We start from the raw sequence: 15,736 nt of genomic DNA on the forward strand, positions 1-15,736 counted from the left end.
CCTAGAACGGTGCCTGGTGCATAGTAGGTGTTCAGTAAATATTTGTTTGGATGAATATAAATGACAGGCTTCTTTAATGCCTTTAAAAGATGGGCTGGGGACTTCCCTGTTGGTCCAGTGGCTAAGAATGCACTCCCAATTCAGGGGGCCCAGGTTCAATCCGTGGTCAGGGAACTAGATCCCGCATGCTGCAACTAAGACCTGATGCAGCCAAATAAATAAATAAATAAATAATTTTAAAAAAGAAAGATGGGCTGACTTTCAAATAAATTTATACACACTTTTCAACAGCAGGTACAGCATGAAATGGCCTTTCATCATGATTTGGCTTTCTCCAGCCTCAAGAAAAAGCCTCAGCTATTAACATGTAAAGGAAAGCCAACTTTGTAGAAGGAACACAGGCCTGTTCTGAAATTTATAGTGAAATGAGAATATTACTTAATCCATTGATTAAGCAGTTTTTAAAAGATAAGTTTTATAGATTAAGTTAATAGTTTCATTTTTATGGCAAGAACATTAATTTTTATGAGATATGAGAATATTTATGGCTCATGTTTTTTGTTTTCTGAATCAAATTTGCAGTGGTCATTCTTCATTAGATACCATTTAAGACATGGTTGTTACGTTTAAGGAGCTCCTTGGGTATTTGCTTAGGAAGCAAAACTTACACTTTGGAAAAGTGCAGTGGCAATACAAGATAAAAGTCAAGACAGTGACAAAAGTTATTCCAAGATGGAACACAGTGAGTTATGAAATCTCACTGTGCAAACAGTAATTGCTGAGCCAGTTCAGTTTAAAGTATTATACTGCTCAGCTTATGGAATGATATCACTCTTTTTTTCCTCGAAAGCCATTCAAGTTCTCTGGGCCCATGATGCAACCCTGTTATAACTGACATTTGTGTTTTCATTGCAGTTGTCGGACAAGCAACCGCAAGAGTTTGATTGTGACCTCTAGCACATCACCTACACTACCACGGCCACACTCACCACTCCATGGCCACACAGGTGAGTGCTTGAAGATTAAGAAAGGTGGAATAAAAGAGTGGTCACAGATGCCCAATTTCTTTCCTACTTCTCACTTTGTGAGGTTCAACGTACTACGTTGTCACTTCATGTGGCTGACTGAAGCATACAGAGCTTATGGGCATGCTTTCCATGGGAGAATGTGTTCAGTCTGTTTTTGACTCTTAGTTATTTCTTGCCTTGACCTGTCAACTGTCCTTTTGGTCTTGTACATATCCTGGGTCTACCACCTCTGTTCTGGTGTGTTGAGAGTGTTTTATGGCTCCAGTCATCTGGGGCCATGTGATGAGGGCTCCATTAACATTTTGTCCTATCATGCCCAAGAATTAGGGCTCACAGAGACAGTTTTCTGCCTTATGGGACTCCTAACAACTTTCCCTCTGTTACAACAGGCGTCAGCAAAAGTGAGAGGACTGTTGGTTTCATGTTGACATTTGCTTCAATTCCAATATGTGAAATCAGTGATCTCATGCATTCAGACTTTGCTCCATCTGAATTATGGGCTCTTCCAGGCAGTGTAAGGACTGATTTACTTGCCTCTGACTAAGGAATATATAAAAATTATGAGGCAGAAGATCTCATTTGGGTTAGTCATGTATTTTGGTCTAGACATGTATTCTTAAATCCCAGGGGAGCCAGACCAGGGAACTCAGCTTTGTTGAAGGAGTTGTTGCTCTGCAACACTGTTCACTGCTATTCTGTTTACAGTGGAAGTTCCAAACCTGGAGGTAATGGAAATAGAGCAGGCTTGGACCCATAGGAAGCCATTGCTGCCCTTGGCTTTTTTTTTTTTTTTTTTTTTTTTTTGCGGTACGGGGGCCTCTCACTGTTGTGGCCTCTCCCGTTGCGGAGCACAGGCTCCGGATGCGCAGGCTCAGCGGCCATGGCTCACGGGCCCAGCTGCTCTGCGGCATGTGGGATCTTCCCGGACCGGGGCACGAACCCGCGTCCCCTGCATCGGCAGGCGGACTCTGAACCACTGCGCCACCAGGGAAGCCCTGCCCTTGGCTTTTAAAGCAAAACTCTCGTTGTGCTTAGGTGCTTTCCCTCAGAATTGACTGGGTTAGGTGTTAGGTCAGATACAAATGAATTCTAGTCATGAATTTTGTAAAAACTCAGCATATATCTGACTTGGCCTTTTTATCATATAGAAATTAATTTAGCATGTCTAGACCTTGAACATAGTTTCTCAACTGTAATGTGAGTGCTAGGTAGTAATTACTACTTGCAGCTTCTCTCTGAGATGCTATTTAGATTCCTGACAGAGTTTAGGACTAAAGCTTCCCTACTCAAGGGGCTTTGATTGAGAAAATCATCTGGCTTTTTCAGCCTGCCTGGGTCTGTGGACTCTAGCCTTGTGTTAATACGTATAACATGCTTAGTACTCCATAAATGTTAGCTATCATCATCATCATCATCTCTCCTTAAATTAATGCAGAAAATCTAGTCAGTCCTCAGATACAGGGAGGAAGAATTGATTTAAAAGCCCAATTCATGGCTGTAGACTCTCTACTTAACCAGATGTTGAGAAAGGCAGCGTTAATTGTTCCATACAGATCAAACTTCATATCAGATTATTCTAAAAAATCTTATACATCCTCATATTTGGGGGCACAGGGTATTCTAAGACTCTCTATTTTCACTTTAAAGTCTGGAATATGTTGAATAATATGGGGCCTGTTGATTTGAAAGTAGGTTCATTTATTCCATACAGTTCAGTTCAATATTAAATGTTTACTATATATAATTAGATAACTACAGTAAGGTCAATTCAGTAGGCACTTACTTAGCCATTCTGGAAATGGAACCTTCCTAGTTTATTGTTTTTTCTTTTAATTAATAAACTGTTTTTTAGAGCAGTTTTAGATTCACGGCAAAATTGAGAAGAGAGTACAGAGTTCCCATATACCTGTCCCCACACATGTACAACCTCCCCACTATCAGTATCCAGCACCAGAGTGGCACATTTGTTACAACTGATGAACCTACATTGACACATCATTATTACCCAGAACCCGTAGTTTACATTAGGATTCACTCTTGGTGTACATTATATGGGTTTTGACAAATGTATTATGACATGTATGTATCATTGTAGTATCATACAGAGTAGTTTTACTGCCCTAAAAATCCCCATGTCCTGTCTGTTCATCAGTCCCTCCCCCAACACCTGACATCCACTAGTCTTTTCACTGTCTCCGTAGTTTTGCCTTTTCCAAAATGTCATATAGTTAGAATCATACAGTATGTAGCCTTTTCAGATTGGCTTCTTTCACTTAATAATATATATATAACTTTCCTTCATGTCTTATCATGGCTTGATAGTTCATTTCTTTTTAGTGCTGAGTAATATTCCATTGTCTGGATATACCAGTTTACTTACTCACTGACCTACTGAAGCACATCTTGGTGACTTCCAAGTTTTGGCAGTTATGAATAAAGCTACTATAAACATCTGTGTGCAAGTTTTTATGTGGACATAAATTTTCAATTCATTTGATTAAATACCAAGGAGGGTGATTACTGGATTGTATGGTTAAGGGTAGTTTTATAAGAAACTGCCAAATTGTCTTCCTAAACGGCTGAACTATTTTGGCATTCCCACCAGCAACAAATGAGAGTTTCTCTTGCTCCACATACTTTCCAACTTTTGGTGTTGTCAGTGTTTTATAATTTGGCCATTCTAACAGTTTTTGCAGTGGTATCTTATTGTTTCCACTTGCATATCCCTAGTGACATACGGTATTGAACATCTTTCTATATGCTTACTTCCCATCTGTATATCTTCGTTGATGAAGTGTCCAGATCTTTTGCTTGTTTTTTAATCAGGTTGTTTGTTTTCTTATTGTTGAGTTTTAAGTGGTTTTTTGTGTATTTTTGGATAACAGTCCTTTATCAGATGTCTCTTGCAAGTATTTCCCCTAGCCTGTGGCTTGTTTTCTCATTCTCTTTTGCAGAGCAGAAGTTTTTCATTTTAATGTAGACCAACTTATCAATTATTTCTTTCATGGATTGTGCATCTGGTATTGCATCTGAAATGTCATTGTCCTGCCGAAGGTCATCAAGGCTTAGTCCTATGTTATATTCTAGGAGTTTTATAGTTTTGTGTTTCATGATTAGGTCTGTGGTCCATTTTGAGATAATTTTTATGAAGGTCTGTGTCTATTCTTTTTTTTCATGTGGCTATACAGTCGTTGTAGCACTATTGGAAGGATTGTCTTTTTTCTATTGTATTACTTTTGCTTCTTTGTCAAACATCAGTTAAGTATATTTAACTGATGTGGGTCTGTTTCTGGCTCTCTATTCTGTTTCTGTTCTGTTCCATTAATCTATTTGTTCTTTCTCTAATACCACACAGTTTTGATTACTGTAGCTTTATAGTAAGTCTTGAGTTGGGTAATAACAGTCTTACAACTCTGTTTTCTTCTTCAGTATTGAGTTGGCTATTCTGGATCTTTTGCCTCTGCATATGAACTTTAGAATCAGTTTGTCCATCCACAGAATAATTTGTTGAGATTTTGGTTTGGGATTGCATCGAATCTATAGATCGAGTGAGAAGAACTGATATCTTGACAGTATTGAGTCTTCCTATCCATGAACGTGGAATCTCTCTCCATTTATGTAGTTCTTCTGTGATATCTTTCATCAGAGTTTTGAAGTTTTCCTCATGTAGATCTTGTACATATATGATTTGTTAGATTTATACCTAAGTATTTCATTTTGGGGATGCTAATGTGATTGGTAATGTTTTTAATTTCAAATTCCACTTGTTCATTGATGGTATAAAGTGTTGACTTCTGTACATTAACCTTGAATCCTACAACTTTGATATAATCACTTAAGAGTTTCAGAGGATTTTCGTTGATTTTTTTTTTTTTCAGATTTTCTACGTAGGCCATCATGTCATCTGCAAACAAAGACAGTTTATACCTCCTTCCTTCCCAATCTGTATACCTTTTAATTTCTTCTCTTATCTTGTTGCATTAGCTGGAACTTCCAGTATGATGTTGGAAAACAATGGTAATGGAAAACATTCCATTTTCCTGATTTTGGCAGGAAAGCTTAAAGTTTCTCACCATTAAATATGATATTAGCTGTAGTTTTTTTGTAGATGTTCTTTATCAAATTGAGGAACTTCCCTTCTGTTCCTAATTTATTGAAAGTTTTTTTTTCTTTAATGTGTTTTGGATTTTGTCAAATGCTTTTTCTGCATCTGTTGATATGATCATTTGATTTTGCTTCTTTAGCTGTTGATATGATAAATTACATTAATTGATTTTCAAATGTTGAACCAGCCTTGCATACCTGGGATTAAATCCTACTTAGTTATGGTGTATAATTCCTTTCATGCATTGTTGGACTGGATTTGCTAATATTTTGTTAAGGATTTTGTATCCATGTTCATGAGAGATACTGGTCTGTAGTTTTCTTTTCTTATAATGTCTTTGCCTGGTTTTGGTGTTAGGATAATGGCCTCATAGAATAAGTTAGGAAGTGTTCTCTCCACTTCTGTCTTCTGGAAGAGATTCTGGATAGTTGGTATAATTTCTTTTTGAATGTTTGGTAGAATTCACAAGAGAACCTATCTGGGCCTGGTGCTTTCTGTTTTGGAAGATTATTCATTATTGATTAAATTTATTTAATAGATATAAGCCTATTCAGATTGTCTGTTTCTTCTTATGTGAGATTTGGCAGATTTTGTCTTAAAATAATTGATGTATTTAACCTGGGTATCAAATTTGTGGGCATAGAGTTGTTCATAATATTCCTTTATTATCCTTTTAATGCCCATGGAAGCTGTAGTGATACAGTATCTGTTCTGATGCTAGTGACGTGTGTCTTCTCTCTTTTTTTTCCCTTAGTTAGCCTGGCTAGAGGCATGTCCATTTTGTTGATCTTTTCAAAGAACCAGCTTTTGGTTTTGTTCATTTTCTCTATTGATTTCCTGTTTTCAATTTTATTGATTTCTGCTCTACTATTGGTTATTTCTTTTCATCTGCTTATGTTAGATTTAATTTGCTCTTCTTCTGGTTTCTTAAGGTGAAGGCTTAGATGATTAATCTTAGATCTTCCTTAATTAATTAATATTCAATTTTTAAAGGTTACACTCCATTTACAGTTACTATAAAATATTGTCTATATTCCCATGTTGTACAATACATCCTTGTAGCTTTTTTTTTTGGCTATGCAGGATCTTAGTTCCCCAACCAGGGATCGAACCTGTGCTCCCTGCAGCGGAAGCACAGAGTCTTAACCACTGCACTGCCAAGGAAGTCCCCCTTGTAGCATGTCTTACACCCAATAGTTTGTATCTCCCTCTCCCACTCCCCACCCCTATATTGCCCATTCCACAAATTTTGATAAGTTGCATTTTCATTTAGTTAAAAATATTTTAAAATTTCTGTTGAGATTTCTTCTTTGACCCATATGTTATTTTTTTTTTTTTGACCCATATGTTATTTTGAACTGTGTTGTTTAATCTCCGAGTATTTTGCGGTTTTCCCAGTTGTCTTTCTGTTACTGATTACTAGTTCAATTCCATTGTGATCTGAAAGCAGGCGTATGAATTCTTTTCTCTTAAATTTGTTAAGGTGTGTCTTATGGCCCAGAATGTGGTCTGTATTGTTGAAAGTTCCATGTGAGATTGAGAAGAATGTGTATTCCACTGTTATTGGATGAAGTAGTCTATAAATGTCAATTATATTTAGTTGATTGATGATGCCATAGACTTCAACTCTCTCCTTACTGATTTTCTACCTGCTGTATTTTTCAGTTTTGGATAGAGGAATGTTGAAGTCTCCAACTGTAGTTGTGGGTTCATCTATTTCTCCTTGCAGCTCTAACAGTTTTTTGCCTAATGTATTTTGAAGCTCTGTTGTTAGGCGCATACATATTAAGGATTATTATGATGTCTTGGAATACTGACCCCTCTGTCATTATATGATGCCCCTCTTTATCTCAGTAACTTTTATTCCTCTGAAGTCTGCTGTCTGAAATTAATGTACCTACTTCCACATTCTTTTGATTAGTATTAGGATGATATCTCTTTTTCTATCCATGTGCTTTTAATTTACATGTGTCTTTATATTTTAAATGACTTCCTTGTAAACTACACTTAGTTGGGTCTTGTTTTTGCTTTTGTTTTAAATCTATGTGACAATCTCTATCTTTTAATTTAGACCATAGATATTTAAGGTGATTATTGATATAGTTAGATTAGTATGTACCATATTTGCTACTGTTTTCCATTGGTTGCCTGTGGTCTTTGTTCCTATTGTTCCTATTTTTGTCTTCTACTCTTTTGTGGTCTTAATGGAGCATTTTAGATGATTCCATACTCTCTCCTTGTTAGCATATCAGCTGTATTTTCCTTACCTTTGTGTGTTTGTTTTAGAGTTTGCAATATACATTTACAACTGATCCAAATGCACTTTAAAAAACATTATACTGCTTCACAGGTGGTGTAAATTCCTTATAATAACAAAATAATCCTAATTCCTCCCCCCAATCCTTTGTATCACTGAAGGCATTCTTTTCACTTATCCATAAGCATATAAATACATAAGAATACATAATTGAATACATTTTTGCTATTATTATTTTGAACAAACTGTTAAATCAATGAAGAATATAAAAGATCAAATTTTAAATTTTACCTTCACTTACTCCTTCTCTAATGCTATTCCTTTATATAGATCCAAGTTTCTGACCTATATCATTTTACTTCTCTTAGAACTTTTTTTTGGCTATGCCCTGCAGCTTTCAGGATCTTAGTTCCCTGACCAGGGATTGAACCCAGGCCTCGGCAGTGAAAGTGCCAAGTCCTAACCACTGGACCCTCAGGGAATTCCCTTAGAACTTTCAACATTCCTTGTAAGGCAGGTCTACTGGCAACAAATTCCCTCAATTTTTGATTGTCTGAAAAAGTCTTAGTTTCTCCTTCACTTTTGAAGGATAGTACTGCAGGGCACAGAATTTTAGGTTGGTAGAGTTTTTTTTCCTATCAACTCTCTTGTTTGCATGATGTCTGAGAAGAAGGATATAATTCTAATCTTTTGCTCCTCTATAGGTAAGATGTTTTTACCCTCTGGTTTCTTTCAAGATTTTTTCATTATCTTTGATTTTTCCGAAGTTTGAATATGATGTGCCTAGGTATAGTTTTTTTTGGCATTTAATCCTGCTTTGTGTTCTCTGAGTTTCCTGGATCTGTGGTTTGGTGTCTGACATTAATCTGGGGAAATTCTCAGTCATTATTGTTTCAAATATTTCTTCTGTTTCCTCTCTGGTATTTCCATTACACAAGTCTTACACCTTTTGTAGTTGTCCCACAGTTCTTGGATATTCTTTTCTATTAATTTCAGTCTTTTTTTTTTCTCTTTGCTTTTTAGTATTGGAAGTTTCTAGTATCATATCCTCAGGGTCAGAGATTCTTTTCTCAACTGTGTCAGTTCCACTAATGAGCCTTTCAAAGGCATTCTTAATTCTGTTACAGTGTTTTTGACATCTAGCATTTCTGATTCTATCTTAGAATTTCCATCTCTCTGATTATATTATACATGTGTCCTTCTTGTTGTTTACTTTTTCCATTAAAGCCTTTAGCATAAGGACTTCCCTGATGGTGCAGTGGTTAAGAATCTGCCTGCCAATGTAGGGAACATGAGTTTGATCCCTTGTCTGGAAAGATCCCACATACCGTGGAGCAACTAAGCCCATGCGCCACAACTACTGAGCTTGAGCTCTAGAGCCCACGAGCCACAACTGCTGAGCCCGCGTGCCACAGCTACTGAAGCCCGCACACCTAGAGCCCGTGCTTTGCAACAAGAGAAGCCACCGCAATGAGAAGCAGCACATGCACCGCAACAAAGAGTAGCCCCCACTCACTGCAACGAAGAGCAGCCCGCGCTCGCCACAACTAGAGAAGGCCTGCATGTAGCAATGAAGACCCAACGCAGCCAAAAACAAATAAACTTGTTTATTTATTTATTTATTTTTAAAGCCCTTAGCATATTAATCATAGTTTTAAAAAAATTCTCGTTCTGATAATTCCCACATTCCTATCATATCTGACTCTGGTTCTGATGCTTGTTCAGTCTCTTCAGACTGTGTTTTTTGCCTTTTAGAGTGCCTTGTAATTTTTGGTTGAAAAGCAAACCTGATGTAAAAGGAATAAAAGGAATCACTATAAATAGGCCTTTAGTAATGTAATAGTAAGGTGTCGGGAGAGGGGAAGTGTTCTGTAGTCCTCAGTCTTTTGGTGAGCCTGTGCCCTTAAACTGTGAACTTCACCAGTGCTTCTTAGTTCTCTCCCAACCTTAGATAGGATATGGCTGGAGGGTGCTGGAGTTAGATATTTCCCCTCTACCAGGTAGGTTAGGCTCTGATCAAACCTCAGAAGGCTAAGCTCTGGTAAAAATAGTTTCTCCTGTGAACAAATCTTGGTAAGAAGAACAGAATGCTCTGGCCTATTTTGAAATGGTTCCTTTACCCCTTCCCCTGCTGGAAGCTCGAGGGGATTTTTCTCAGATCTTCACTGTGAGAACCTGGTAGGACTCTTGTAGGTAAAACTCAAAATAGTGTGGGGACCCCTCTGTGACTGCATCCCCTGGGAGTTTTTAACTCTCAAAGTTATGCACGCTGAGCCTCTAGCAGTTCATCAATTACAGTTCAGGTTTTCCTACCTTGGCACTGGTTCCCGGGGAGGAACCAGTGTTAAGTTGTGATACTCTGTATCTGCCTGTCTCTCTCTCATTTTAGGGGCAGTGGTTTGCCCTGGGACTTCACTTCTCTGACAGAAGAGAAGAGTTGTTTGTTTGATTTGTTCAGCTTTTTACTTGTTAGGATGAAGCAGCAACCTCTAAACCCCTAACGTGCCAGACCATACGTGGAAAGTTAGTTCATTTATTTTTATTGCCTATAGAGTATTCCATTATATAACCATACAAAAATTACATATTAATTTTTTTATTGATGGACATTATATTAGTCTGGGCCTAATCAGGAGACAGAAACCACACAATGATTTAAACAGGTGAAGTTGAATAGAATTATAAACTATGACAATAAAAGGCCAGAGCTGGTCCATAGCCGCTGAGCAATCAGCAAAGCAGCCCTCCGGAGCACTAGCATGGCAACCAGTATCCAGGCCTGCACAGAGAGTGGGAGGCATAGTGCATATTATATCCCTCAGGAACAACATTGAAGACAAACCCTGGGGTGCAGGGAGTGGACCAGGCAAACAGAGGGAGTCAGGGCACTAGTGTGGGCATGCCTGGGGCATACAGTGTCCTTGCAGGGAGGGCTGTGGAAAGGTGATTGCCAGGTCAGGTCAGCGATGCCAGGTTGCGAGCATGTGACTAGGTCAGAGCACCCCTGCCTGTCCTGACTGCCACACTACTGAGCCACACTACTGACTGAAGGCGCAGTTGCTGGGACTGCACCCAGAGCCTCTTCCTTCTACAGTGTCCCTCCAGCACCCTCTACTGGGAAAGTTTAATATTATGTTCACTATAAAGGAAGTACCTAAAGGAATTCTCTCCTCTGTGGCAGAGCAGGTATTAAAGGATGAATTTGGAGTTGAGAGGTATTAAATTGGTAACTAGCACAGACATTTAGATTGTTTTCAATTTTTCACTGTTATGGTCAATGTTGCAACAAACATCCTTCCTTATGTTCTTTTTGTATATATGTATAAAGACTGTCTAAAAATTATATGTAGGCGTGAACTTGCTGAGTCATATTTTCAGAATAAGATTAACAGGTCAGTGGGCATGCATGTTTATATGATGTTTGTTACATATCATCTGATTTTAAACTAGTGTAATGGGACTAAAAGTGTGTCTTTCTTAAGCCTTCAGCCCCTATCATCCAGGGTCGAGAGCAGTCCCCAATAATCCACTCCTCTTTACTCCCTAACACTTGCAGCCTCCTCACCTCTTATCAGTCTTGAATCCACTAGGGCTAATTTCATTATCCCTTATCCCTGTCAGTTACCACAGGAACCCCCAGGTATTTGCCCCTTCTGTCTCCTATACTCCTAGCTGCTATAAATCTCTGAACATTCCCTGCCCTGACCCTTTTTCTCATCCCTCTCTGACTCTTGAAACTCTTCCAATGTACCTTCTGGAATTCATAGTCCATCAATCTTGTTCTAATGAAATCCTGGGGAAAAGGGAAGGGTTAGAACACTGTCTGCAGCCCTCTGAAGTGTTAGCTCTTACTGCTCCCATGACCTCCTACCATTGGGCCTTGTCTTTTCATTATTCTCCGTCTCTTCTTCCTAATGCCCTAATACTTTGAATCTTATGCCATTAAATTATATCACTCACTACCCATCATTGCAGCTGTAAATATCTTAGTTCTTGACTCACTATTACTCTTCAGTTCTAACTCCTCTGTTATTCTTGATAGTTTCAGTATACTTATGTTGAGGATCTTTTCAGTTCTTAGGACTTTCAGTACTTTGAGCTCCTGTCTTCCAGTGAGCTTCTCCTCCGTACTTCCTTGGTCACATATGCCCAATACCTATACTTTAGACCCTGTCTCTATAACTTTAGTTTCATTCTTCCTGCTCTCCAAGCACTAACCCAGTCTTTCTACCTTGTGCCATCTAGAAACCTCATCCCCCGAAAACCAATCATTTGATTCCAGGACCTCTGATCCTTGGAACCCTTAAATATATTAAGTTTGAACTGCCTTTTAGACACTGGTATGGGCCAATCAATATGTTAGTCTTGATTTCAGGAGAGAGAAGTAGAGCTGGAGAGTGCCTGGAAGAAAACATGAGGAGCTAGCAGGATACCTACTCCATATTTCAGCCCAGTGGTATACAAAGGGGTGTGTGAAAGCAAACAGTCATTACTTGAGAGAGCTGCAAGGAGAGCTGTGTCCACAGGGGACAGTCAAGTTTCACCTAATTTGTTAAAGGCTATACTAAATGTATGTCCAGGGTGCTTGGGAGTACAAAAGTAAAGATATGCTGGCATTTAGAAGACCAGTTAAGAGGCCCTGGCCATTGTCAAGATGTAAGGAAGTCTTAGAAATGGAGAAAATATATGAATATGGGAAAATTTATGAGATCAAATCAGCAAGGATTAGAACTGATTGTCTCCAGATTTCCTGTTTGGGTGATTAATGAGTGATGATACCCTTAACTTAAATAAGCAGTATTGAAGAGAAGAATATATTTAGGGAATGGAGAAAGAAGATCCCAGAAACAAATCCATACATATATGGACACTTGATTTATGACAGAGGTGACACTGGGACAGTTGGATGTTCATATGGAGAAATTGAAAGAATTAGCTCTTACTTCACAAAAATCAGTTCTAGGTGAACTGTAGTTTTTTTTTTCAACTTCAGTAAGCTATAATTGATAAATAAAATGGTAAGATATTTAAAGTATACACATGACGATTTCATATACGTGAATTGTAGATTTAAATGTGAAGGCCAAAACACTAAACTTTTAGAAGGTATGCAGTAGAACATCTTCATTTTTTTAAAAGGACATAAAGGGAATTGGAAATACGTAAAGGGAATTTTTTGTAAAGGACATAAAGGAAAAAGGTAATACATTTGAATACTTTAGAATTTTTAGTCACCAAAAGGTACCATGAAAAGGCAAGCCACAAACTGAGAGAAGATAATTATGACGCTTAAAATTGACAAAGGGCTTGGATTCAGAACATTTAAAGGACTCTAGCAAATCAATAAAATAAAAAGATAGTATGATTGAAAAATGGCCAAGGGACTTGAACAGGCAGTTCACAGAAGCAATCCAAATGGCCAATAAGTATGTGAAAAGATACTTTAATCTCATTAGTAATTATGTAAATGCAAAATAAAATCACAATGAAATGCCATTATATTACTGTCAAACATGGCTTAAATTAAAATGACAGAACAAAGTATAGATAAGTATATGAAACAGTGGGAACTCTTAAGCATCACTGGTGGAACTATAAATTGGTACATACATTTTGCAAAAACAGTTTGGCATTTTCTTAAGTAAAGTTTAAAAATAGACAGACTAGCCGCAGGCCCGCCCCGCACGCAGTGCCCCTCCTTCCCCCATCCCCCAACCCCCGGCCTGAGTGAGCCGGAGCTCCCGAATCAGCGGCTCCTTTAACCCCGGCCTGTCTGAGCAAAAAACAGACGCCCTCCAGCGACCTGCGCGCAGGGGCGGGGCCGGGTACAAAGCTGAGCTCCTGTGAGCTGTGAGAGCAGGGAGGAGAGGGGGAGGTCTCTCCCGGCAGCCGCGGAGGCGGCGGATTGAAGCTCCACAATCAACTTGATGAGCCCTGCATTGTGGAATACCTGAATAGACAGGGAGTGATCCCAAATTGAAGAGGTGGAATTTAGGAGCGAGATCTGTGATTTTTTTCCCTTTTCCTCTTTTTGTGAATGTGTGCGTGTATGCTTCTGTGTGAGATCTTGTCTGTATACTCTTGCTTCACCATTTGTCCTAGGGCTCTATCCGTCCATGGTTTTTTTTTAAAAAAAATTTTTTCTCTTAATAATTAATTTTAATTGTAATAACTTTATTGTACTTTACCTTCGTTCTTTCTTTCTTTCTTTCCTTCCTTCCTTCCCTCCTTTAGACAGCGAATCACCCCAGGTTGAGGAGGTGGTCTCTGGGAGCAGGATTTATGATTTTTTCCCCCTTTGCCTCTCTTTGTGAACGTGTATGTGTATGCTTCTGTGTAAGATTTTCTCTGTATAGCTTTGCTTCCAACATTTGTCCTAGGGTTCTATCCGTCCCCCTTTTTTTTTTTTCTTTTTTCTAAATATTTTTTAGTACAATAACTATATTATACTTTATTTTATTTTTACTGTATCTTCTTTCTGTCTTTTTTCCTTCTTTCCCTCCTTCCTTCCTTCCTTCCTCCCTCCCTCCCTCCCTCCTTTCTTTCCTTCTTTGCTTCTTTCTTCCTTCCTTCCTTTCCTCCTTTCCTTCTTTCTTTCCTCATACTTCTAATTCTCTCTACATTTTCTCCTTCTTTCCCTCCTTCCTTCCTTCCTTCCTCCCTCCCTCCCTCCCTCCTTTCTTTCCTTCTTTGCTTCTTTCTTCCTTCCTTCCTTTCCTCCTTTCCTTCTTTCTTTCCTCATACTTCTACTAATTCTCTCTACATTTTCTCCTTCTTTCCCTCCTTCCTTCCTTCCTTCCTCCCTCCCTCCCTCCTTTCTTTCCTTCTTTGCTTCTTTCTTCCTTCCTTTCCTCCTTTCCCTCTTTCTTTCCCCATACTTCTACTAATTCTCTCTACATTTTCTCCTTCTATCCCTCCTTCCTTCCTTCCTTCCTCCCTCCCTCCCTCCCTCCCTCCTTTCTTTCCTTCTTTGCTTCTTTCTTCCTTCCTTCCTTTCCTCCTTTCCCTCTTTCTTTCCTCATACTTCTACTAATTCTCTCTACATTTTCTCCTTCTTTCCCTCCTTCCTTCCTTCCTTCCTCCCTCCCTCCCTCCCTCCTTTCTTTCCTTCTTTCTTCCTTCCTTCCTTTCCTCCTTTCCTTCTTTCTTTCCTCATACTTCTAATAATTCTCTCTACTTTTTCTCCCTTTTATTCTGAGCCGTGTGGATGAAAGGCTCTTGGTGCTCCAGCCCAGGAGGCAGGGCTCTGCCTCTGAGGTAGGAGAGCCAACTTCAGGACACTGGTCAACAAGAGACCTCCCAGCTCCACATAATATTAAACGGTGGAAATCTCCCAGAGACCTCCATCTTAACACCAGCACCCAGCTTCACTCAACGACCAGCAAGCCACAGTGCTGGACAACCTATGCCAAACAACTAGCAAAACAGGAACACAACCCCACCCATTAGCAGAGAGGCTGCCTAAAATCATAATAAGGCCACAGACACCCCAAAACACACCACCAGACGTGAACCTGCCCACTAGAGAGACAAGATCCAGCCTCATCCAGCACAACACAGGCACTAGTCCCCTCCACCAGGAAGCCTACACAACCCACTGAAACAACCTTAGCCACTGGAGACAGACATCAAAAACAACGGGAACTACGAACGTGCAGCCTGCAAAAAGGAGACCCCAAACACAGTAAGATAAGCAAAATGAGAAGACAGAAAAACACACAGCAGATGAAGGAGCAAGATAAAAACCCACCAGACCTAACAAATGAAGAGGAAATAGGCAATCTACCTGGAAAAGAATTCAGAATAATGATAGTAAGGATGATCCGAAATCTTGGAAGTAGAATGGACAAAATGCAAGAAACAGTTAACAAGGACCTACAAGAACTAAAGATGAAACAAGCAACGATGAACAACGCAATAAATGAAATTAAAAGTACTCTAGATAGGATCAATAGCAGAATAACTGAGGCAGAAGAACGGATAAGTGACCTGGAAGATAAAGTAGTGGAAATAACTACTGCAGAGCAGAATAAAGAAAAAAGAATGAAAAGAACTGAGGACAGTCTCAGAGACCTCTGGGACAACATTAAACGCACCAACATTCGAATTATAGGGGTTCCAGAAGAAGAAGAAAGAAAGGGACTGAGAAAATATTTGAAGAGATTATAGTTGAAAACTTCCCTAATATGGGAAAGGAAATAGTTAATCAAGTCCAGGAAGCACAGAGAGTCCCATACAGGATAAATACAAGGAGAAATACGCCAAGACACATATTAATCAAACTGTCAAAAATTAAATAAAAGAAAGCATATTAAAAGCAGCAAGGGAAAAACAACAAATAACGCA

At 39.0% G+C, this 15,736-nt stretch overlaps 1 protein-coding gene across 6 annotated transcripts in view; it reads left to right on the forward strand.

Annotated features, from left to right (window-relative positions):
- The window catches only part of MAST2 (microtubule associated serine/threonine kinase 2), a 204,045-nt gene that overhangs the window by 139,820 nt on the left and 48,489 nt on the right, over positions 1-15,736 (forward strand). For all 6 annotated transcript variants that reach the window (XM_032638020.1, XM_032638011.1, XM_032637973.1 and 3 more), the window contains exon 5: positions 916-1,007. In XM_032638020.1, the coding sequence (XP_032493911.1) occupies positions 916-1,007 (92 nt within the window). The remainder of the gene's footprint in view (positions 1-915; positions 1,008-15,736) is intronic.

This window comes from Phocoena sinus, chromosome 1 (genome assembly GCF_008692025.1).
Source record: "Phocoena sinus isolate mPhoSin1 chromosome 1, mPhoSin1.pri, whole genome shotgun sequence".
Lineage (NCBI taxonomy): Eukaryota > Metazoa > Chordata > Mammalia > Artiodactyla > Phocoenidae > Phocoena > Phocoena sinus.